The sequence below is a fragment of the Cygnus atratus genome, chromosome 4, assembly GCF_013377495.2.
Source record: "Cygnus atratus isolate AKBS03 ecotype Queensland, Australia chromosome 4, CAtr_DNAZoo_HiC_assembly, whole genome shotgun sequence".
Lineage (NCBI taxonomy): Eukaryota > Metazoa > Chordata > Aves > Anseriformes > Anatidae > Cygnus > Cygnus atratus.
The window spans coordinates 75,050,458-75,076,121 of record NC_066365.1 but is presented as its reverse complement, the minus strand read 5'-3'; the positions used below and the strand labels follow the sequence as shown (position 1 = coordinate 75,076,121).

The 25,664-nt window shown below is 43.1% G+C and overlaps 1 protein-coding gene across 1 annotated transcript in view; it reads left to right on the top strand.

Annotated features, from left to right (window-relative positions):
• SLC4A11 (solute carrier family 4 member 11) overlaps nt 1–25,664 on the top strand; it is an 86,547-nt gene that overhangs the window by 41,467 nt on the left and 19,416 nt on the right. Inside the window, exons 8-14 of the mRNA XM_035547251.1 lie at nt 7,600–7,723; nt 10,674–10,880; nt 16,016–16,100; nt 22,869–22,994; nt 23,644–23,757; nt 24,614–24,746; nt 25,050–25,123. Of these exons, the coding sequence (XP_035403144.1) occupies nt 7,600–7,723; nt 10,674–10,880; nt 16,016–16,100; nt 22,869–22,994; nt 23,644–23,757; nt 24,614–24,746; nt 25,050–25,123 (863 nt within the window). The remainder of the gene's footprint in view (nt 1–7,599; nt 7,724–10,673; nt 10,881–16,015; nt 16,101–22,868; nt 22,995–23,643; nt 23,758–24,613; nt 24,747–25,049; nt 25,124–25,664) is intronic.

Below are 25,664 nucleotides of genomic sequence, written 5' to 3'. Positions count from 1 at the left end.
TTCTATGTAAAATGGTAACTATCTAGTTCACTTCTTTCATAGAACAGGAACCTGACATGCAATAATGTTTAAGTGCTACTGTCAGCCTCTACTCTTATGCCTGGATGTACAGAGCAGCTTGTATGAATGAGAAAATGAGTTCCTACAGCAAAATGGTCTTTCTGTGCTAATCATGAGAAGGGCTTCTGAGTGGTTTTCTCCCCTGTGCATGCCACGGGTATGATAGCGGCAGTAAGGGAATGTGTGTCCTACTCTAAGAAGTACAGAGGGTGGGAGCTTCCACGATGGTATATGACATGGCCCTCTATAGAGGGCTTTAGAGAGCACTGACTTAATAACAAAGCACTTCTAGAGGTCATGATACAAATGCTGTGGTTATATACATGAAGCTGAAAAGGGTAGGTTCAGCCTTTCTACAGAAAGTGAGCCAAAACTTTGAATGTGTCCATGTGAGTAATACTAGCTTCGATGACAAGACATGATTTGAAGAATAAGCTTACAGCCTAAAGGTGTCTTGTGCAAAACTTTTATTGTTTCCTCCCTTTTGTTACTCTGAAGAGGGAGAAGAAAGTGGTGGGAAAGCAGTGATGAGTTATTAACTATAATTATATAATTATTGCACTGTATTTCTGCTGCAGCTATTGTGCAACAGATTGAGAACCATATTTTTAGACCTTACGTTTTTCTTGAAGATTGCAAAACAACTTCCAAAACTTTGAAGTAGAAGGAATTTGTTGATGATTTTTTCCTGTATGAGTGGGAAGAACCTTTAAGATATCTTTGTACTGTTCTTTCTCCTTACACTTAATCTATACTTTGTTAAATTCTAAATCAGCACTGCTGTTTTCTGTGCACCTTAACTCTAACTTGTTATTCCTAGCAAATGAGATAGGCTCAAGTATCATATTATATTAATGAGGCATAGCAGCTCAGGGATGGCTTTTGGTGGTTCTGCTTCTGCATTGATTTTGAGGAGAAATATTAAAGCCTAAATTAGCTTAGAAAGAAAAACATACTTGTGTGTAGGGTCTTCGCTGAGTTTTACAGAGCCTATCTGAGGAGGAGTGTTCCTGAAGGACACACAAACTTGTTTCCATCCCTCTTCTGTGCTGGAAGGAGGGACTGTTTATCACTCAACCCCAGTGAGAAGAGCAGAGGGTAAAACCTAAGGTGAAGCAGCTATTCTACTTCTGCTGGAATTTGCACTCTGACAGTTTCAGGTCTGTTGAACTACTAGCAAGGTCAGAGATACCATGTGCATCTGGGCTACATCCACAGGACAGAATAAGTTTCCTGGGGAAATAGAAGATCTCACGATTTGCATGTTCTGCTGAAGTCCAGGAAAGCTGGTTTCTGACTCACGATAGACTTTAGGGTTAGGTTTTGCTAATTCCTGACAAAAATGATTTTTCTGAAGCCACTACGAGGGTACGTAAGCATAAGAAAGCCTTGAGATTCTTTCATTAAAATGCTGCTTAGCTGAGAGCAGTGCAGTGCTGATGTCCCACTACCAAGTGAGTAGTGGGCACTTGCTACCCTTCAGCTGCAGAGGTGTGAAGATTGCTTTTCTAACCAGAAAGCAGATCTTCAGAGTTACAGCTTAGCTTCATCAGTCAAGGGTGCGATCACATAGCTTAGAAACCATGGGCACAGCTTTCTTTTTTCTTTCCCCTGTTCATAGCATTTGCCAGAAGAGCAAGAGACAAAATGGTATGGACACCTCTTGTCTCTTCAGTATGAAGCTGATTCGTTAGAGAACTTGGGACAAGGGGTAGCCAAGACTTGTTTGAGAGTAGGGAGTGCCAGGAGTGCTGAACTGTCATCCGCAGGTTTAATTGGTCACTTAGTGTGAGGAAGCTCAGATTTTAGTAGGAGTTTATAGATGTACTGTGGTACCCCTCCAGCATGTAATGACTGCAGCAGGTACATGTACTGCTGGGAAGGTGCTCTGAGTTCGCCAAGGAACCAGCCAGATCCACCATGATCCAGAGCCTGGAGGGGGTGGTAAATTGAGTACTTCGGGTATCTGGATTCAGAAAGCTGGGGAAGAAGCTGATATAAGAGTTATTGGTTTTGGTCTTGCCCAGCTCTGTGGCTCAAAAAGCCCAAGGATAGCCCCCCTTGTCCAGTGGAGAGCATGAGGAGGAATGGGTTTCATTACAGCTAAGTCCTATCAAATCCAATTGTTTCTTTCACCATGTGACAAATGGAGATGCAAATGCCAGATATCTTTGTTCCTGGGATGTGGTGAAGAATCCCTAATTCTAAGGGTGCTAAAGTTATTGTCAGTTGACTGCTGGCATATTTCTTTACTTGATGTCCTCTAGGAGAAACACCAGCTGTGTGGGTTATTGAACAAATGTTGCCTGTGCTGAGTGGAAGTCCTCAGGCAGTACCACCTCCAGGCTATATTCTCCTTGCCAGGAGATGGGTATGATTTGTTTTCCAGAGTTGAGCCCTTAAAAGAACACGGAAGCAAGCTGCTTCATAGTCTGCATTCAGTAATTGAAGAGCTGTTTCCTTTGGTTGGATTGATAAGGCACAGAAATTGGTGAAGGACTTACTTTCAGTGCATTCAACTGATTTGCGAAAGCTGTTCTAACAGGTAAAGCAGAGGAAAAAAACCTCTGCAGGTAAAGAGGGTGGTTCAGAGGCTTGTGTCATCCATGTTGCTGTAAAACTGCTTATTTTCATAGTATGTCACTGTAAAAATTCACATGGAGGAGGGTAGTTCAAAAATGCCGGTAGCTTTTCAAAAGTTAGTGGTGTGAGGTGACTCTGAGCAGGAGTCTGGCTTGATATCCAAAAAGAGTAGCATTTAGGAACATTAGTAGCATTTAAGAATATTAACTTCTTGTTTCTAGTGTAAAACCAATGGTTGCGTGAATCTGTTACTTAGGCATCTCTGAACAAAAGGAAAGCCTATTGCGCATTTAAAAATTTGCCCAGTCCCAGAGGCATGTAGGTCTACAGAAGAGCCACACTGCTGCTGGTTAAGGTGTTGAAAAGGCTTCAAAGAATACTTAGATTTCAAAGAATTCTTAGTTACTGTGTATCCTTCAGAACAGTGCCCTTCTTTCAAATGTCTAAATGGGATGCTGTGGGGAATTGAACGGTTCAACTCTTCAAAACAAAACGACAAAAAACATTAAAGGAATGATTCCAAGACTTGAAGTTTGCAAAACAAGCCTATTCTCCACACTTTACAGCAGTCATCTTTCAAGTGTTATTTGGGTTCAAAGAACTTCAAGTACATAAAGGCACCCTCAGTGGACTGTCCCAGGTAATGTCAGTCAAAGCTCTTGCAGATGCTGTGTTACGGAAGGGAGTTTAAAATCCAAATCCTTCATTGGAAGTTTGAGTCCCAAAAGAGAACTGTTGGCAAGAAGGATGAGTCACTCCAGTGCCCGCAATGTGTGCAGGGCTGTCCCCTTGTGCACTGGCCCATAGGAAATACTTTCTCCCTAACTTCCCTAGAGAGGATTTGTCTTCCTAGAGCTCCAAGTGCGTTTACTGCTCCAAGACGATACTCATCCTGGAGCAATTTTTCTCTGTACTGCTGAAACAACCCTGTGCCAAGCTGCTGGTGATCTGGCCTGCTGGTTACAGCTTCATTCCTTGCTTGTAAATTCTGGTTTCTGAAAGCCTGTGCCTGGAGCTGGTTCACGGAAGATTTATTTGCAGTGGATGCGAACAAGCAGTGTCATTGTTGTTCTGTACTGGGACAGGAAAAGGCTGGCTAGCTGATTACCTCTACTGGGCATTTTTTCTTACTGCAGGGGATAATTTGTTTCTGAATTGACTTCCTTTCTTGCCCTGCTTCAAGGTGGCTTCAGTTTTTCTTGGTCTCTGCAGTTTGACCCTTTTTAGGATTTGTATGAGAAATGTGTTGTTGATCTGATAACATCTTGGGTGTGGGGGCAGACCAGCAGCATGTGTGACTTGGGGTACCGGTGATTTTGGGGGAATGTTGCCAGTTCTCACCATCCAAGTGCCATGCTGGATGCTTGCAGGATAAGCAGCCTGGAAGGAGGAGGACAGCGAAGCAGGAATGTGTGCTATAATTCAAACAGCCTATTTTTATGAGGTCCATTATTGGAGAATAATGATAAAATTGCTGAGAATGCAACCTGGCGTCTCGTTAAATCATAACCCAGTGTTTCCTTATGTGGGTAATACTGGGTGAAAATAGATTTTTCAGTTTGCTGCCCAAACCAGACAAGAATCAAATTTAGCTCAGCCCAGACCAAAAGGGAACTTGGAGCCTTTGGCCAAACCAGACTGAGTTTAGTCAGCTGAAAATGTCTTGCTAACCCTCAGGTTTCTGGAGGGGTTTTGGCTATTTACCCTTTGGATATTTTCAAGTGGGAGTTTAAGTGCTGCTTGAAGTTGTTTTGTTTTGAAAGTGCCTCTGTTTTGGTCAGAACTGTGCAGTTTTACTTACAGATCTGCATGGCTTTGGGTTTCTCCATGTGAACCAAACAGATTTGTTGTTGTTGTTTACTTTACAAATATTTGCACAAGTCTAGTAAGGGCTTCAGTATGAGTTCTTTTTATATTTGTATCCAGCTTCTGGAATTAAAAGAAAATGGAGCAGTAAGTGCTAGACCAGGAAATAGCTGGACATAGGTCAGTTAGGTAACATCTGAGATTGTGAGTTGCTGACTGACACATGGGCAGAAGGGACTTGGCCTTGCATTGAAAGCACTGAGAACAGGTTTTTGTCCAAATAAATGGATATAGCAGTAAAACCAGGCTTGGTGTGGACGAGGCTGCACTCAATGGACAGGCACTGCACCTCCACTCCATGTAGTAGTGCTTGGGCACATCTGACCACCTCTGTGGCACCTATTTAAATCTGATGTTGCTCTTTTACCCTCACTAAACCAACTCAGCCTGATATGGACACAGGCAATAATACCTGTCCAATATTTGACCATAAGTTTAGTGGTCTACCCCCAGTTTTACAGGTCTAAGTGGTTTTGGGATTTAGCTGCATGTGTCAGTGCATCAGTGTCAGTTGACCTCTTTACATAAGAGTTGAAAGAAACTGTCTCAGGTGTGAAAGCCTCAAACTCCAAATCTGTTATAAAACTGTTCCAGATAAAGATGTGTAACGATGACAACAGGTTTGTCAGTGTCTTGTGAACATGTTCAGTGTTGTTAAATCTTTAGTACTGCCTAAGCACTGTAAGTTCCTCTTAGTGCATGCTTTCCCAGTCCTTCAAGGTAAGAAAACAGACTCCTGACTTAGAGAAATGCAAAGGTTTGGGGTGGCTGTTAGAAAAACTCAGGACACCTCTAGAGAAGATCAGGCTTTGTGCCTTGTATGTGAAAGTGAGCTGCCTTTGCAGAGTTCAGCTTATCTCTCCATGCTGAAGAAGCTCTCACATTGACATGATATTGTAGTCTTGTGGACTGTCACTGTTAGTAGGACTGTCATCTCAAAAAAGCACAGCCTTAGAGACGAGTTACCGGAGCTCAAGCATGTCCCTGTCACTTCAGGAAGAAAGCTAGCTGCAGCATTTAACCTGAAGAAGAGGTAGCTTGCTTAATTATATCCCTATATAATTTTTTCAAGTAACTTGCTATATTAGGGGAGCAGGGCTCCTGCACCTTGGCTTTCCTGCCTCAGGTAGGAGCTGAAATTATCTGGGGTTTCTTTGAGGTTCTTGGATTCACTCCAACATGGTGGGATCAGGCGAGCAGGTACTGCTGAGCAGTGCTACTGAGAGGTGTCTGAGTTTGTACATGGTGCATAGGTATGAGTTGTATTCACATGAATGCTTTGGTATCCTGCCCCACCTCTGGCACTGGGGCACGTGCTGGTGTGATCATTGCCTGACCTGTAATAAGGCCATGCTTTGTGCTTCAGTCGCTTCTTTCTATGTCAGGAACTGGCTGATAGACGCGGTAGGAAAGGAATGATGTCTGGAAAGCGTTGGTACAGCACTGTGAGCAACAGGTATCTAATATCTGTTTCTGGCCATCTCCAGAGTAGAATTATGTTCAGAATGACCAGATATCCTTCATTTTCAAAGCAAACTTTTAGTGAGCTTGCTGGTATGACAGCTGAGGTATGAACCTCAGGCAAAGCTTGCACTCTATTTCAGTTACTTTAGAGAAGACTTATTCCTAACCTTAGGACCTGCCTTGGTTTTTCTCACTTCCAATGCTAATTCAAATGACCTGAGCAGAAAGAAGCTGAGACCCCATGGTGGAGGGGAGGTAGGAAATATGAAATGCTGTCTTGTTACTCATAACCTATTTTACAGCTTCACTTCATTACAGTGAAGCTGTTTGGTTGCTTTCAGACAAGTGCCTTTGTCAGACTAATTTGTGTAAGTAGCTTGACTTCCTGATGACAGATGGGAAGCAAACTCACTAAGAAAATATTTGGTGGGGTGACTTGGTATGCAAGTTTCTGGAAACTTCATGAAAAATGTCATGTGCTCCTAGCTAGTATGTCTCCAGCCAAGGATCTTCAGCAGCCATTACTGGAAGTGACCTTCAGGTTATGTGAGTGTGAGAATAGATCTTCAAAAGAAAGATGGGTTAGAATAATGGAAGAGATGATCTAAGGACTGTGATAGGATGAATAAAAGGCAGCAAGCAGTCTAAATGACTTTGAACCAGAAAAAAAAAAAAAAAACACTTTGAATTGGGAAAGCAGACTCTTTCAGTGTTGATATGCAAAAACCATGTGTCTCCCTGTACTTTCTAGGAGACTATTAGAAACAGGAGAGCTCCAGTCAAGGCTGGTGATAACCTACTGCAACTATTCCGTGCCAGTTTGTTGCTTTTTCAGAGTTTTCCAGCAGGAAAAGTGATGGTAAACTAGCTCATAGCTCTGTTTAAATATCCCAGTGTGGAGATGGACCTGGTCTTTCATGGCCTCTAAAGATGCTCTGTGTTTATTTCAAACAACTTGTTGCTAGTCTAGGCTGTAGTGGTCAAACAGTCAGTGGGGCTGGCCCCAAGCGGTAATCCTGCCTGCTACAGCCTCTGCAGATCCTGAGCATGGAGTTCAGCTTGGTTTCTGTAACACACCTGTACCAGAAAGGGGAAAACAACAGCTGAGAGCAAATTGGGAAATCTATTCAAACAGACCTGCCCAAGGCAAAAGAAGTGGAAATATGTTGGTTTGGCATCTTGCCTTAATGTTTCCAAAAGCGTTTTAGAAGATCAGATGAAGTGAAGTGTAAACTGCTTTCCCTTAATGTAGGTGATATTTTTAAGAGGTCTATTTTGCGGGAGCTTCTGCAAATACAAAGTATGTTTTTATCTTTTGATTTGTATTGGTTTTAAAAAGCTAAAAAGCAGATGAGGGGGAGGAAAGGGAGAATAAGCCTTGTAATTTTAAAAGTGATTTCCTTTTAAGAAAGTGTATAAAATCTATAAAACTAGCAGAATCGGGCTGAATGTAGCTTAAAGTCACTGTTAAAGACTTCAGAAATGAACCTTTCATAACCAGCAGCACTTTGTTTTTAGAGCCAAAATGTGTTTTATAAACTCCCACACCAAGAGAGCACAGCATGTTTCAAACTTGCACAGCATGTTTCGTAGTGCCGTGTATAACCATGCCATCCTTCTCCACAGTTGCACTATAAAGTCCCTTCAGCGACGTCATGTTTGCATCAGCCGCCTCGAGAGGCCTCAGAATTGGGGTGAAAACTCCTGTGAAGTGAGATTTGTGATATTAGTCTTGGCTCCTCCTAAAATGGTGAGTGCTGCTCTCTTGTTTCCTTTGTTACTTCAGGGGATTCTCCAGAGATACTTTTCTTGTTCTCCTCCTAGAGTTAATGACAACACATTCATTTTGAGACATAATGGGACATGAAAAGGCCTGAGATTTTCCCAGCCCTTGTCAAGATGGCTTATTCTAACTGTGTGAAGGGTAGATTACAATTGTCTGTGTCCTCCCCTTATTCTGGGAAAGGCCTCTCACCTGACATGGGAGAATGCTGCAGGTCAAGTGTCGGCAGTCCCCATACACTTAATTTTTGCTAGAGGTACAGCCATGATGGGTGTAATGCTCCACAGGTTCAGCTTTACCAGTTCAGCTACCTGGTTTTGGAGGGAAAGGCCATTCCTAGTTAAAACCATGCTTGTGAGGGGCTCTTGTGAGTCTGCAAAGGTCTGGGCTGCTTCCCAGCAAACTCTTGATGGGACAGAGTTACGCTGCAGCAGTGGTAGATGGAACTACGTCTCAGTTACATCAGTCTGTGAGTTCTCCTGCAGTATAGGTGAGACTATTCAGAGCCTGGAGTGCTGTGTAAAGTCAGACTGTGCCAAAGTGTTTTTATAGCTTTTGAAATTTGAAACAGTAAGGTTACAGCTTGCTTGGGTGTACTTACTGTTTCTCCAGTGTAGACAAGGCCAAAAAATGACCTTGTAACAGGCTCATTCATTGCAATATCAGGGGAGGCATCAAGGTCAATTAGGGATCAACATCTTCCCTTCCTAGAAAGCAGTGGTTTAATCAACTTGGTGTGTCCTGCTAACTAATGGTTGAAAGGTTCAAGTGAAAGACCTTTTCACACTTGAGTTGGCTGTTAACACCTTGGGGTTACTAGGTCTGTGCTCCTGGGAGGTCCTGGAGAGGTTGGGGACCTTGTCTGGAGCAAGACAGATCCAGATTGAATTTCCTGCCCTTCATTGCTATCTGTGTGACCCTGGGACCTTCTAGGCTGGTCTGTCTCCTCCCCTTTCCACCTTCACTGTTGTTTAAATGGAAATACTGGTGTTTCCTTATTTCTGTCAGATTTTTCCCAGCTGAGCAGTTCAACACTTTTGGCATAGGTCTCAAACCCAGCAGGCTGAAAACAAATTGATGTTCCCTGTGAGAAGCAGCAGGCAAACAACTGAACCTGCTCACAATTGCATTGATCTCTCATTGTGTGGCAGCTCACTTATCTCCAGCCAGCTACGTGCAAAGCGCCCAACAAACAGCTCTGCATCCGCTTATATCCTGAAAGCTTGCAATTCCAATGGACAGCATGAAATTAAGGAAAGGGAGTGGAGGCCAAGCAGAGCTGGAGTTGCCAATATGCTTTATTTTAAATGAGTTTATCTAGCTAGCTCTAAGTACGCATTTCTGGTACAGCAGTTAAAATAATTAACCTGCTGACATTAACAGATCAAATGAGTCTTGGTTGGGGGGGGAGGGAAAAAAAAGTCCAGAAAGTAGGCATCTGTTACACTGAGGAATCTAGTTCCTTATCCTTCTCTAACATGGAAAATGGAAAAACTAGAGTACTCTTGCAAATCTTTCTCCAAACTGTTCCTCTGTCTCTGGGAAAGACAGGTTAGAGTGAGGAAAATAAAAAGAGCAGTGTTGGGTAGCCCGAAGTAACCCACTCTAACACCAAGCCCAAGGAGACTGCTCTTAGGTAAGGAGAAGCCTTTCCTGCAATGGCAAATCTAGGCTGGCTTGGTCTGAACGGACCAAGACTACAAACTCTAAAAGCAAACCCCAGAGCAGACTATTTTCTAGAAACTTAAAATGAGCATGTCCTAGCACGTGTGTCTGAAGGGAACTTCCCTGTGATGGATGGAGGAGAACGGAGGAAAGGGGGAGGCAGGACAATGTGAGTAGTAGAGCAAGCAGAGTGTTAGTGATAACAGTTCTACCTGCGTGTCCATGCCTCTGTGTTAAGCAGCACTGAATTACTCAGCTGTGTTCATGAAGAAATCGTTCATCTGCTTTGTTATGAATCATAAGAACTTAGATCAGTCACATATGCTCACTACTACCTTGTACAGTAATGCAAGGAGTTTGGAGGCTGCCCAAAAGAGGGTGGTGTTTGGGTATCTGTAGCAGTGGCTACATGATGGCTGTTGAGTATAGCTAAGAGAAGGGGAGTTAAAACATTTCATCAAAAGGGGCCTTTTAAGGAGCTCTGATTCTGTAAAACTTGGAAACTGCCTTGGTAAGCATCTTTCCTGCCTTGACCCATGTATGCAAGCAGATGAGCAGGTCTGGGTTTGGTAGGTTTGTGTAGATTTGAAGAGCTCAGTCTCCTTTATTTGTCCCATTTGTATCTAATTTCCAAGGTGCTCAGAGCAACAGGAGGGCAGGCTTTGGATACTGTTGAAGGTGGACCCTGAAAAACTGGCTGTGGCTCACAGAAATGTTAGATTGAATAGGCACCTGTTCTTTTCCCATGGCTGTGGGTCTTCTGTCCCTTGCAGGTGTTTGGTGAAGATGGCCAGTGCTGCTTGTGTGTGCTCGCTGCTTTTTTTCCCCTCTTTTTTCTGTGCCAGTAGTTGCTTTAGCTGAGAGCTCTAAATCTCCACTTGTGCTGCCAGAACTGCCCCAGAGAAGCCAACAGGACTGATTTTTATTTTAATGCCCAGAAAACAGGAAGCTGAAGCAGATATGCACAATTGATCTCTCAGAAAAGATATCTGTACTGCAGGAGCCGTTACTACAGTGTCTCTTCAGCCCAGTAGCAGTAGTGCTGAGATGTTGCAGGGCTAGCGAAGACTTATTTAGTTTTAGCAGCCCTGAAGAGGGGCTAGGGGATAAAATGCATGCTCAGCTTGATTCAGACTTGGTTCAAGTCCTGGGGTCCTGGAAGATGATGCCTAATGGGGCAAATCTTTCATTTTATATTCTGGCGGTGAAAGGAAGTAGTTTGTTTTTCATCTTTCTCTTTTTCTCCATTCAGAAAAGCACCAAAACTGCCACGGAAGTGGGCCGGACCTTTGCCACGATGTTTTCAGACATAACCTTTCGCCAGAAACTCCTAGAAACCAAAACCGAAGAGGAGTTCAAGGAAGCCTTAGTCCACCAGCGCCACTTGTTGACGGTGGTGAATCAGAGACCCTCGGCAATGAATGATGGGCACAAGTCACACGGTCCTAAGCCCCTCAAGGTAAGGCTGGCCAGCCTCTCCCAATGGTTTGGTGTCCAAATGAGTAAATGCAAAGGTTTTGGGGTAAGGATTTGAAGAGCTTGTGGTGCTTGCATCCATTAGGCTTGTCTAGCTAGCTCTCAGAACTGAGGTTTCTAATAAACAGCTCCCATATGTATGTCCACTTTCCTCAGCTCCTGCTGTAAATCTAAAGAAAACACTTCAAAGGTGCAGGTGCTGAAGGGACACAGAACGGTAGGGGGTTGAACTGGTTGCAGGACTTTGAATCCAGATGCATAGTTGAGTGTGGGACTAATGGATCACTGTGTCAGTCTAAGGTACTTAATCCTTACAATCAGGAGAAGTCTCTGAAGAAGCTGCTGCTTGTCTTTCCTACGGCTGAGAGACTTCTTGGCTGTCCCTGCTCAGTAACTTCGCTTAAAGGTTCTCTGTCAGTACTTGGCCTGACTTCTCCCTGTTTGATCTGTAGCTCTGTAAAAATGTTACTTACTTTGTACTCAAGTTTGAGGGAAATGCTGTAACTCTGCTTTCTTTTCTGGAATTTCCTGTGTATTGGTCACTGCTTTGCCTTTCCGTTCAGAAATTCATTCTTTAACCAAGCAGCATACCTGAAAAACAAACTGTTTGTACCATCCCTAGTCATCTGCACCTGCCCCTGAATTGCAAATAACCTTAAAGGACAACTAACCGTAAAGGACAACCTTTGGGTTGTCTATAGTGCAGAAGGTGGCAAATTCACCAATTTTTTTCTTACTGAAGTAGACTTGAGGAATTTTGATCTGCACATCTGGAAACAAGTAATGCTCATGTTTTTCCAGTGTTCTCCCCTTGTTTATAGGTAGTGTTTTGAACTTTGGTAGACCCCATACCTGCTCTTATGTGGTGGTTTCTACCTGCGTTGCTGGGACAGCAGCCTTGGCCAGCCAGAGCTTCAACAGCTCTGAGCCAATGCAGTACATAGTCACAATTTGTGTTTTAAATGCTTCATCTTGACATTGGTTGTTCTTGGTCTGGGTTTAGTAAATCATGGGTTTTGAAGGTGTTTTATCCTTCAGCTCTCAAGGGATGCAGGCTGTGCAGTAGTAAATCTGCTTTATGTCTCTTGAAAGAAGCTGCCCATGCCTTGCCCAAAGTGGGACTTGCCAGGATTGATTTTTAGGAGCTGGGCTGGAGACTTCTTCCCATGTTCCTGGCAAGCAAAACTTTGCCTGGAGAAGGGTTGATTTGAGGTCGTAGCCTGCATTCGTCAGTTCTAATGAAAGCCATCTCCAGAAGCCCTTCTCCTCTGCCTGCCGTGTGACAGTCCTCTGGATCCTCTGGAATGAAACCATTTAGAATGAAACCATTTAATATGAGGAGAAACTGATATGAGACCAGAGGTGTAATTTCAACCTGTGAGCCACCCCTGAGTGAAATAAATACCCTAATCCGGAGCTGCTGTATTATTACAAGCAAGCCTGCAGGAGGGTCAAATCTCTTGGTTGTATCTGCCTCCCACCTCCCTTTTTTCCCTTGATCCTGCAGTAACAGGAGAAAAATGGACCTCAAATGCTGTGTGAGTGGGATTTTAGCAATTGCTCATTTCTATCTGTGCTAAAATACTGAAGGGGGCATGGCAATTGTGTACCATGCTGTGCCCACAGCACAGTCAGTTTGCTTTGCCTCATCTCAGGATTATTTAGACAAAACAGCATCCTCACAGCTATAATCAAGTCAGCCTGAAATCCTTTTGTTTACTGAGGCATCTAATTGTGATTTTGTTCATGGAGGAGGCCCTAATGGTTTTGATGTCTTCTAGCTGTGACCATGTCTGTTTCATACTAGTGTGTGTGATGGAGGGGTTTGTTTTCCAAAAGGCCTGGGCTGTGCCTGCTCAGCAGTGGCAGGATGGAGGATGATCTCTGACACATGAACTTAATTTGAATAGCTCTGGGAAAGAAAGGCCTTCTGAGTAAGGCTACCTGGTATCAGAATGTCAAATCAAAAATATAGCAGGCCCAAGAGAAGTACCACCACAAATGGGAGTAGAGAGAAGAACCAGCCAAACATCCCCTACTGAAGGGGAAAGAAGCAAGGAATGGCAGTCCAAGAGATTGCTGGCTCCTGAAGGTGTGGGGAAGCACAAAAAGGGGTGAGGATGGAGTGCCAGCATTGTCCTTCCCAAGACTTTTTTAAAAGCTTGGGTGGTGCAAAGTCAGAAGATGGCAGGAAGCAAAAGCCAGACTGAAGGCTGTTTGGAGTAGAGCAACATGATGATGATGCACAGTGGACAAAAGTACTGCCCAAAAATGGCTTTAACTTGAGAGATCAGTAAACTTGACCGTGTCTCTCCTCAATGTAACCCAAGCTGAGTACGAGGTTAGAGCAAAGAGGAAGGTAAGAGGAGGATTAGCCATACAGGAGAAACAGCTTTCCCCATATTTAGCCACAGATTTAATATCAGTGGTCCCTATAGAAACACCACTGATCTTGATGGCCCCACCCCAAGCTAAACTTGCCCACTGGCAAGAAATAAAATGCACAAAAGGATGAGGAGTCTCGAAAGTAACCCATTGCCTCCCCTTTTCCCAAATCCGTTTCAATGAGTGTTATGGGGCAAGAAGTTTGGTGCTTTTTCTGCTTGTCCACTGCTGCCTACAATCAGGCAGTGTGCATGAGTGCCCCTTCCATCCCCACCCTGTGTTCAGCCCCAGGCAAGCAGCAGGTGTGTGGATTCTTCCCCCGAAGGTGAGCTGCACTGAGCATCCCTTTCCCATATTCGCTGCAGTGAGACAAGTAAACATATTAGTCATTAAAGCTATTGTGATTCTCTGGCTGACTCGTGCCTTCAGGAATGTCTTTCTGGGGGGCAAAATTAAATTGCTTTTCAAGTGCGCATGGCTTTGATGTCCAAATATGCCTGTTGGGTAAAGTTCATAGTTCTCAGAAGTGCTTAAAATGCAGATATGCTGTTGTCTGTTTTCCTTTCCTCCTTATTTTTTCAGGGTAGAGACTTGAAACTGTCCTGAAATAATACAGGTGCATTGGCAAAATGCAACAGTTAAATAGCTGAAATATAAGATGTGATAATGACCGATAAAGGAGTTGGTCCTTTGAGTGATCTCTTACACTTGGGGGTTTTGGGTGTGTGCTGTGGAGTATTCTCTTTACAGGCGGTGTTTTTATTTTGTTATATCTTGTGATGTAACCCTGAAATTCCAGACAGTGCAAGGCAGATAAGCCCCATGAGAAAAAGCAAAGCTGCATATAGTCTGTTAAATGAGCACTGTAGGGCTGAGTCCCTTCTAAAGCAGTAGTTTTTATCAGTTTCTACAAAAGAAAAGGCAGCCAAAGAACTAGGAAGATGTCCTCCGTGCTGTTTGAGATGGCCTGTTTGGGTAGATTTGATCTGTGATTTTCTTTTCCCCTTATACCCCACAGCAGAGGTCATGCATCTTGTGTGCCTTGTCCTTCAGGGAACATCTGCAGTGCTTATTGTGAGGCAGCTGGGGTAATCAGCACTGTATAAAGGTGATGTTTGGAGTAGTATGTGGTGGTTTTACCCTCCTGGGCAGCTGAGGTCCACTACAACTGCTCTCACTTCCACCCTCCTCAGAAGAAGAGGAGAAGAAGAAGAAAGTATGCTGGAAAAAAAAAGGGGGGGGGTTATGGGTTGAAATAAGGATAATTAAAGGGAAAAAGGGGTCAAGAGAAGAGGAGGGTACAAGCAAAGGCCATGCAGAAGCACAAAGGGAAGGAAAAAAAAACTCTCTTGTAGAGCTTAGTGATATGGTTTAGTGGAGGACTTGTTAGTATTAGGTCAGAGGTTGGACTGGATGATCTTGGAGGTCTCTTCCAACCTGGACGATTTGGTGGTTCTGTGATCAATGAGCAATGTTTGGCCACATCCTGGGAATCAGGGCCTCAATATGCCTGGCAGTTTTTTGGGAGGACTTCATGATGTCTTCATAACAGGGCCCCCCCTTCTCCTTTCCCACCTTTTATTGCTGAATGTGACCCCATATGGTAAGGAATATCCCTTTGGTTGCTTTAGGTCAGCTGCCCTGGTGATGTCCCCTCCTTGCCTGTTGGCTTTTGTGGGGGCTTGGAGGGAGTCTTGGTGCTGTGCCAGCACTGCTCAGCAATAGACACAACACTGGTGTGATACCAATGCTGTTCTAGCTCCAAGTGCAGAGCACAGCACTGTATGGGCTGCTGCAGGGAAAGTTAACTCCAGCCCAGCCAGATCCTGTACTCTGAGTTGAGGATAACAGGAAAAAAAAAATCTGACAGGTGCCTCATTTGCAAGTGTTGCCTGCTTTGATGTTTTCCATGTGCTTTCTGTAAGGATGTAGTTGAGAACTAGGAGGCTGTAAGTCAACAGCAGCTGTCATGTGTTTCTAAAAAGCTCCTCATTGCCTGTGCTGTGTGTCAGCTCATATAAGCAAACATATTGCATGTTGCAGGCCCCCAGACCAGAAGTAAAAGGAACACATCAGAGTTTTGGAACCCTTTCACAATGATCTTATTGACTTTTCATGGGCAGAAGTTAGTTTGGCTGTGAAGCTACTCCAACTTGTTCCCTTGGCGTAGAGTCTGGGGTGTAGATGGCCTTAGTTCCCTTACTATACCAATTTGAGGTATCTTCTGTAGTGATGCCAAGGAAAAGAGCACTTTCCAGGGATCCCCTTTTGGAGGCTTCACATGAATTTGCGGAAGAGTTCCTGATACAATACATAAGTTGGCTGAAGCAGTGGGAGGGCATCCCTGACCTCATGTTAATCCAGTGGGTACCCAGGTATTACCCAGTGCCCTAAGGTCCAATCCTGCTGTCAGCCAGGGTGTCTTCAGCAAGTCACTTTGCTTGTACATCAGCTCCCCCACCTGCAAATCAGGGATGTGGATATGAATGGGAGGGGAAAGAGGGAAGGAAGGGAGGAAAACAGGGTGGTCTGGGGGATTTTTCTCTTTTACAATGCTTTTGAGGATACAATTTGAAGCGTGAAGGGTTTATTTTTATTATCATTACAAAATCCAATTTGAATGCCCTATTCAAAATGACCAGTTTTGCTCCTATCAGTATTGAATAAGGAGGTTAATCTCTTTAACAATACATGAGCCTTTAAACTGACACAGCATTTCCTTCCTTTCTTTAGTTGCACGAGTTTCTCAATGTTGGCAAGGGGATTTCTGATGACATTGCACGAAGATTTCCAGTGTACGCTTTGGACTTCACTGACGGTATGTTGGCCAATGTTTATGGAAGCATTGGCCTGATTTTAAATTTGTGATACAATGTCCTGTTTACAGTGTGCACCGAATGTTCTTTGATATGCGTAATGGCTCTCTTATTTCTTATTCAAAAGAATATGTTGATAAAAGCCGGTGAATAGGTGGTGTGGCACATCGTAGATGAGAAGCTTGCGGTGTTCCCTTAATGAAGGTGCTAGCTTTATGTAGATTTTTTTCTTATTAAACAATGAGGCAGTTAAATAGATTGATTATGGGTGTGTGCAAGCATAGATCAACTCATAGAGCCCTAATTAGTCAGTGGTGGCCTAATAGATCCTTTCTGCTGTCCTGGTAAGCCAGAATCGGTAGCAATTATGATGATGCTGTTGGAGTTGAGAATGCTTAAAGAAAACCCAAGCAGTACTAACTTCGGCTCTGTACTCCTTAAAAACAGGATATAGCTTGTGTGCTGTAGTCAGATCACTGGAACAGCAATACGATGTTTATACTGAGCCTCATGTTTTGGGCTTTATACAGCTCCTGTGATGGCCTTGTTGGTTTTCAGAGTCACTTTCTCCCTTTCTACTTGGGGCTTTCAGAGGTTCTTAAAGGCCGTGAAAAATCTTTACAACAGGGTTACACAGCTTCAGCCTGATATGGAAGCACGTTCAGTTTCTTACAGCTTTTTGGGAGATTTATTTAATATCTTCAAATATGTGGAATCAAACCCAAAAGGTTTGCATGAAATACAGATTCAGAGCGTAGACAAGGAGAATCCAGGGGCTCTATTAAACACCTTTCTGCTGTTAAACTCCATGTCTCAAGGCCCAACTGTCCCAACACGCACCTCTGCTGAAGGCTGTCACCCTCGGAGCTGGTATAAGAAGGCAAGATGCCCACCCCAGCCCCATTTTACAGAGAAGTATTTTAGTGCAAAGCCACTAAAGTCTAGCTAACACTACGTTTTTCTGGGGGTCAAGGGCATGTTGAGGAGGAAGAGGGACAAATTATTTTCAGGGTAACAGCAAGGAGCCTGATGCAAAACAAAGTAGTTTCTTGGCAAGTGTATCATTAGTACCAGGTCTGTCAGAGGACATAAGCTCCTGATTTGGACACCTCTGGAGTATTTTCAGGATATTTCATCTCCATGGCTGTTGCTTTCTAGGGCTGTCAAAGTCTAGCAGTTCATTGTAAAGGGGAAACAAAGCACTTCACAAGGGATCTGCTGCAAGACTGCTGTTCAAGGAGAAGCATCCTGTGGGGAACACTGAAACATGGCTGGCTGCTTGCTCCTACCTGTGGCTGTCTGCATCCTGAGTGCAGCAAACAGTTCACAAAGTGCACTATTTGATGGTCCTGCAGCCAACATTGGCTCTCAGCAGATCTTGGAGTTCTTTTCAGGGTCCGTGTTCTGGCTTTGCATGCATACAGAATAACCCCTATGTGCTGCTTCTTGGCCCTGGGTCTGTCAGCTATAGCAGCATGAAACTTAAACTATTGCAGCTCAAATGTGAAGTTCACCTTAAGAGCTGTTGTGCTTTCATGTATGAGATGGGGGGAGAGGAGGATTTTCAAAAACCTATATATATTAGTATGTGCCACTTCTTCCCAGAAACCAGAAATTAAGATAAATTCTTTAAGGATCTGCATGGAATGAAAACCAGATGGAGCTTAAAGCATCTGCCATAAACCACCAAGACCGAAGGTGATCAGGAATGCGAAATTCCTGGACCATCTCAAAGCGGCAGTGTACCAAAACTTTAGGGATTTGAGCTATCCAAATATCTGTGCTCCAGACAATCACATGTACATCATCAAAAAGCTTTGAATTGCAAAGATGCTTCTCTTTTTGAATGGTTGGAGTGTCTAAATCCTTAATCTGAGAAGCATCCTGGAATTTTGGTTTAGACAGATAAACCGATTAAGAGCAGGGTGATAAATAAGGCTTTTGTAGGGCCATCAAGTGTTGTGTCAGTTAGACTTTTTGTGTGATTGATCTCATTCGCATGCTGTGAAAAGCTGGCCTTTAAATTATCCTTAACCATTGTGATTTGAAAGAGGGCGGAAAGGAGTCATCTTCCTCTTCTTTTTTTCTCCAGATTAGGAATTTGTTAAATTTAAGTCCGTTTTGGATTGCAGAAGTCTTGCCTGTTTAGTGCAGCTTGACTTCAGCAACTGAACACTCAAGGATCAATGAAGAGGGAAGAGTTTTCTCAACTTTTCCTCCAGAATTGGTGGTATGGGGGACTTCTAATAGGTCATCTGTTAGCAGGAGCATCTGGAGATGAGCAATTGGATTATACTGAGTCTAGGAACACCTGTAATTTTTCTTTAAAGTTAGGATTAAGATGATTTGGTGTGCAGTCCCCTCCTTGTGACTACAACCCTTGTTTATGGGATTCTGCTTTCCTTTAAAAGCAGCTTGTACAGATCTGACCTTGTCAATAGGTTCAAAGCACTTGTGCTATCAATATTACACTCAAATTCAGTAGAACCATAGGAGCTTGATTTTTTTTCATTGAGACAGGTTTGAAAGAGGGAATTGTCCCTGGGCTCAGCTATAAGTTTCCTGCAACCCCTTAAAGTTGCAACCCTTATTCTTTGGTGTGTATTTTCTGGTACAACAGAGGAAAAAAGACTTGCGGTGTGTGGTGTGCTCGTGGGGGAATTTGAGGTGTCTGAGGCTTTTATAGTGAGCTTTGCTGTTTTCTGCTGTATCCCTTCACCTCTCATGGAAGGAAGGCGAATGGAAGCGATATTATTCTGAACCTTGTTCTCCCTGACCTGTATCCTCAGCCTACAGCCATGGGTGGGGGAATAGTTTGGAGATGTGGATTTCTCCCTGTCCTTGGTCCTGCAGGGGTAGGGGTGTCCCCAACCAGCTCCCACAAGGAACACGAGCTCATCTGCCAGCAGTGTCCTCAGGACCTGGTGGTGACACTTTGCAGGAGGGAGAGTTCCCAAAGCTCCCTGTAATGTGGATATGCTTAGAAGGAAGGCTTGAGGGCCCTGGCTAAATGTGATTTGAGAGGGAAGTTGTGTTGCTGGCTGCCTAAGATAGCACAGAGCTCAAACCTAGTAAAATCTTGACTGTGGCATGTGCCAAACCTTCACTGACTATCCCACCTGGCTGCTGTGGCCAGCCTGCTTGGCAGGATTGTGTTCTTTACAGAGGAGGAAAAATAGCAATTGCAGATAGGCCTTTTCCCTTAGTGCTTCTCCTACCCTAGGTTAGATGTTGGGGTAGCTCCTGCATCACTCTGCAGCCCTTCATTCAGGGCTGGGTGCAAGAGTTCAAAGCCCAGTTGAGGTCTGGCTTTCTGACATCGTGACCTGGGTTCGCAGCTCTGATTTGTTGCAGGTCTTTTCCAGTGGTTGGATGGGGATCTATAAAAGTATCTTGTTTTCTGTGTGAATGTTTCTCCAATAGGCTGGAAGAAATTAGAAGTTTAAGCTTTGAATCTTTGATTTGTTTCTTTGAGCTTCCCTAGTCTGAGCATATGCTTGGCTTCTCTGCCACAAGATCAGCTGGATTTCCTTTTCCAGCAAAGTTCTTGGTCTCACTTGTAATGTGATTTACTCTTCCTGGGACTTTAGGGAAGATTTGTCTTCTGTCCATCTTTAGAAAACTGAGCAGAGTCCAGCACTTACTAACATAAGTGAAAATCCAGCTTGAGGGCTTTAGCAGAAGTTTGTTTTGCATTTTATGACTAAACTTACAAAAACCTACAGATATCTTCAATGTTTTTACCATTGAAAGGTGACTTTTTTTAATCCAGGTTTAATAGGCACATCATTGCTGATGCAAATCTGTATAATTAAACCTGCTTTGCATTAGAGATTTCAGAGAATTGGGAAGGAACGTTAGATGGACATTGTGAAGTGTTTGACTGCTGTCTCAGGCTTGGTTCAGTCAATCTACAATTAGTAGACTTCAGGAGCTCAAGTCCCAGCCTTTGGGGCTGTTGCTCTTCATTTATTGGTGCATAATACCAGGCAAAGTGAGGCCAGTAATGCTGCAGAACTCCCTGAAACTCTAACCTTGTAATTTAAAAAGAGACATTTCAGAAATTCAAGCAAGTAAAATAGAACTGTCACGTTGATGAACATAATTGCTTCCTCTTTCAGTGTGTAGATGTACCTTAATTTCAAGGGATTGCTTCTGTAATAGTCAGCTACTCAAATCGCACAGCTGGACTGAGCTGATTTTCAGCTATAAATTTACATGGTGCAGTTGGAGTGACACACTCCTTGATGGCTTTATGAGCCTGTCGCAGATGAAATGGCACCATAATGCAGCCCACCTTCTTTTAAATGAAGTAATGTCAGTCCCTGGGTTGCAAATAAACCCTGAAAATATTTAGCCAGATGTTGATTTTAAAAGGTAAGTTGTGATTAATGCTGGAATTTGGTGCTTGTCTCATCTGAATCTGTACAAGGAGACAGTACTTGATCATGATTTTAACTGCAATTGAAGAGTCGTTATTTGTGTGAAAGGGTATGTTAAATTTGTTGTTATTGTCTCCATTATGAAGTGAGTTTTGCTGCCCACCAGAAAGGATTCTTTGCTCTTTAGATCTCTTGTGGCTGAAAACAGACTTCCCTTCTACTGGAAATCTTGAACCCAACCATGGTGTGGCATAAGGTCCTCCGTGGTCAGCATGGACTCCTGCTTTAACTCCTGCTTTGCAAGCATTGAAGCTGAAGCCAGAAGCCACACATAAGCTTTTATGATGCCCTTCAAGGCTTCTCCTTTCCTTCCCCATGCTTTATGCTGTGGTTTATTTAACTGAAAGCTTTTTAAAAGGAGCCTCACCTCTTACAAAGCTTTCTCTGCTCAGAAAATGAGCACTTCTTGATTTATTTCTCTTCTCCTGGTTGTCTGTTCCGTTATGAATGCCTTCAAATGGTGCTGCTTCTCTCCTTTCATGTTGAAGAGACTCCTTTGTCCAAAACTGCTTGCTGAAGCCACGCAGAGTCCCCAGAACAAGGAGTGACAATCTCTACTTGTAAAACTACCACTTGGTCACTACTTGCCCTGCCGAGCCTTTCATTTTCTCTAAAGGTCTCAGGCACTTGCAACCGTGAGGTATGAGCCTGTAGCTGTTTGGCTTGATCACATGAGAAGACTTCATCTGCAAAAAAGACATTTTAGGCCCTGTGGTTGCCAAGAGTGGTCAGGAATGTGGTTTGTGGTTTCTGAATCTTCACAATAAGCTGAAAAGAATCTGCCTCAAAGTGGCTGGTCCCATGACTCCTGGAAGGTCAGGCTTATGTTTGCACGTTTGAGATGTCTCCCGTTAAGTTTCAGCACTGCCTGTTTTCTCTGCTTTTTTCAAGGATGCGGAGCATCAGAAGTCCTGTTTGTGTCTGTCTTGTCTGCAAGCAGGAGCCATCACAAGGTGTCCTTTACTCAGGTGTCTGCCTGATCATTACACACCATCTGTTTTTTGGCTCTTGCATCCTCCTTCTGTCCTTATCTCTGCACTGCAAGTGGTGCAGAAAAGATGTTTGATAAGATCTCAAAGTCATTGAGTGATTGCTTTTCACTCCAGTGATAGTTAGTCTGTTGTGGCAATGCTCAAACTTTCTCTGTTTGGCACCAGCAGCCTAAGATGCAAAGTCCTCAAGTCCTCCCTTCTGATTCAACTCATTGGCTTGTAGCTCCCTCAGCAGGAGACTGATGCTAGTGTGGGATTTTGGGAGCTTAGGGGCAGATGCTTGTGTGGGAGTTCACTGTTTGGGTGGCTTCCACAAAAGGTGATTTGGGTGACTCCAAGCCTGTACAGGTGTCTGTAGGGGCATCATCAAGGATGGTGGCACAGGCAGGTCGAAGGTTGTTGCAAGAGTGGGTTTTCTTTGGAAGAGGCTCTCTCTGAGGCTGCTCAATGGAAAAAAAAAATGTTCTCCTTGAACAATATCAGATGTTGTCATCTTGTGTCCTTTCTCTTATGGGGTGATATGAGCACACTGAGGATGGACATCAGCCTGAAAACTGGAAAGGGAAGATAAACTGCTTTAGAGGTCCTTAAATTCGTAATATGACACTTGAATTCTCTTTCTGGCTGCTTTTGTTGTGGCCTGGTGTATGTTTTCTGATGGAGATGAGAGGGGGTGAGTGGATGGAAAGAAAAGAAAAGCCATTCTTTCAGAAGGCTTTTTTTAAAGCAAAACTCTCTTAATGTACGCATTCCTGACCTCTTGTGCTATTTGTTTTTGTAAGTCTGCTAGCACTAATTGGCTCAGCATAGCACATTATTGATTCAAGCCTGTAACTCAGATTTCTACCTAGGGGAAAATGAAGTGCTTCATGTTTTCTTGCCCAAAGCATTGTGAGTTGGGAAGATCATCGTGAAACTTGTTAGGGCCATAGCAGAGAATGCCTACAAAAAAAAAGTTGGTATTAAAAAGGCAGGGGATAGGGATTTGAATCCTACATTTCTGGCTTCTGCTTTGATCCTCTTCAGAACTTCTTGGACTGGCAAAACCGAACAAACTGCTTCTGGTGTTCCCTGTTTTTGATGATGCCAGAAGTGTCTGTTGAAGCAGTCGGTCTGGTGGCACGCTGGTGCTTCTAGTTCAGGTCTCAGATGAATAAAACTATGGTTGTGCAAAAGCAAGTGTCAAAGACCACCTATGTTTAAGAGCAAACTGTGGAAAATTTCTACTTCTGCCTTTCAATATTAAAAGGGTTAATGGTACATGTGGCTGTTGTGAAGAGGGTTTGAATGCTTTCCAAGTGGGCACCACTAACATGACTTTTTGGGTTTACACTAGGTATTATTGGAAACAACAAGGCTATAGGAAAATACATCACAACTATGATCTTTCTGTATTTTGCCTGCCTCCTTCCATCTATTGCATTTGGGTCCCTCAATGATGAAAACACCCGAGGAGCTATTGGTAAGTTTATCCTTTTTGTGCATCTCTTTTTAGGATCCCGTGTATTCCAGTTGGATGGCTCCGGTCACTCAAAGTTTTGATTGCTTTTCTTTGCAGACTAAAACACCACTGGAGGTTTTTTTTTCTAACTTAGACTCAGGAGTTTGTCTCACAAGACAAGCAGTTGAACACTTTGGGCAGCATCTTCAGACTCTGATGGATAGATATATTCTACCATATTTTTAAATAATGCTTGCTTTATAACTGTGCCATTACCTGCACATTCTTCCCCTAGGACAAGCTCCCATGCTTTTGATCTGAATTTGATTGCCAGTATCCAAACCACTGGTATAGTGGATGATGATTTGCTTTGTTCCAGCTGGGGCCATGAAGCAGTTCCTGCTGCTATTGCAGTTCATTAAATTCGTAGCTGAAATCTTGTCCTGAAGGTCTCCTGAATGAAACTTGATGGCATTCTAAATTATTGTGCAGTTGGACTCAATCTTTGTACGGCCCCTTCTTGAACTATTTTATTAATACAAGTTTGCCAGCAAAGGGTCTTTTCATATTTTCACAAAGTCTTACCTCTATATGTTCTAAATATTCGCTGTGAATTCAGTGTTCATTGGTTAGAAAAAAGTGTTTTTCCATCCTTCCCAATTTTTCATAGATGTGCAGAAGACAATCGTTGGCCAGTGTATCGGAGGGCTGCTTTATGCACTCTTTTCGGGGCAACCTCTAGTTGTACTCCTAACTACGGCTCCTTTAGCACTCTACATTAATGGTAAGCCTGTTAAATGTGTATGTTGGGGCCTGATGTGATTGCAGTTGGTGGAAAGGGACTTTGTATGAGAACCTTGCAAACCCTGTTAGTGCTCTTGTTGTGTTTTTCTTAAACCAATTTTAAAGGGATGCTGTTGGTGCTGAGAGAAAAGGAATTTGATTCATGTTTAGTTAAAGAAACTTGGTTTCTAATGGAATCATCTTGCACAGAAAACATTTTGAGAATAAGCATTTCTGCTCCAAGGAGGAAATCTTTTAGTCAGATGGTTTTCTCAGGGAGCCATGTTTAATTGTGTTGAAGCTAAGAGGCCAGTAGCAAGGGTTCTTTGGTCTGAAAGTGTGATAAGTAGCTTTCCAGTTACAGCTGTGAGATACTGAGCTAGAAGTGTAAAGGAGCAAACTCAATCTGCATCTTTAGAAGTGATCAGATGGGCTAGCTCCAACTAGCTTGAAAGGTTTAAGACATTTAAAGGTTTGAGGTTTTAGTTCATTGAGGTGACTGATTAAGCATGGCACAAAAACATGAGTTCCCTTGCTCAACAGTACCTGAAATGTCAGTGAGAGCAAATTCCAAGGGCTGATTCTGTGGCCTTGATTCTTAGGGGAAAGATGCTTTGAGGAGTGTGGGAGAATGTTTTTCATGTGCTTCTCCCTGTTTACAGTGGAGGGGGAGATGGGAAGAAATTTAGTTTGCCCAAAGTTTGTATGGGGAGTGTAAGAACAGGGTTTTAATGGTGTCCACTATAGGTGTGGTTAGGCTGTCTTGAAAGGGGTTCTCTTTCTCATCAAGCAGATGAGAATCTTGGGGTGGTGATGACAGGAGCTTAATCTGACATGTAAATGCTTCAATTCTGCAGTCATCCGAGGAATCTGTGATGACTACAACTTGGATTTCAGTGCTTTCTATGCCTGGATTGGACTGTGGAACAGCTTTTTCCTCGTGATGTACTCCCTCTTTAATTTCAGTCTTCTGATGAAGCTCTTTAAAAGGTAGCTGTTTTCAAGAAGTCATGTTTTGATCAGATTATTCAGCAAATGGAAAAATTATACATTCTACAAGCTCCTTAATTACAGACTTGCTGCAAAATGTATTTTGTGAGATGAGGCTAGTATCATTTTGGCTTATTGTTCCAGCTTGAAAGAAGCTTTTAAAGATTCACAGTTTTTTTCCTGAGTTGGAGTCTAAAATTGGTATATTTTCATGTAAATGCATGAATATGCTTATTTCTTTTGAATGAAGTTGAATGCAGGCTCTGGTAATGTCTATATTAATTCATGGGATTTTTTCCACAGGTCAACAGAAGAAATAATTGCACTTTTTATATCAATCACGTTTGTGCTTGATGCCTTCAAAGGCATTATTAAAGGTAAGTCTTGCAATGATACTCTTCAGTCCAGATCTCTGCTTTGCTCCATTGTCAAAGGGAAATATGAGGCTGCAAATATGCATGACGCTTGTTCCATGTTCTTTCAGGGTCTTCAGGAAAAGATCCAAGTGTTTGAGACATAAGCAGCTCTGTGTCAGCAGTTTACATGGATATGCAGAATTTCTATTGTCTCTAATTTCAGTTAGCTGAGATAGGATTAGGTTTTTAACTTACCAAAAGGAGAAACTATTAATGTTGCTGTCAGTCTTCCTCTGATATCACTCTTTTTGAATGATCCTAGCAAAAAGCGTGATTTACATGCAGTGCATCTAGACCTTTCCTGTCCACATTATTAAACTACATGGATGGAAGTAGTTAGTGTCCATTCTTATGAGCTGACACCCTTCTCCCTTAATGGCAACTTAAAAACTGCAGTGCATTCTAAAGTGCTGCTGAAGCTATTCTGCCTTTTCCACACATGTGCTCCCCGTTTCTGGGTTAACTCCTGGATGTGGACCCATGAGTAGCCTTCAGGTTTAAC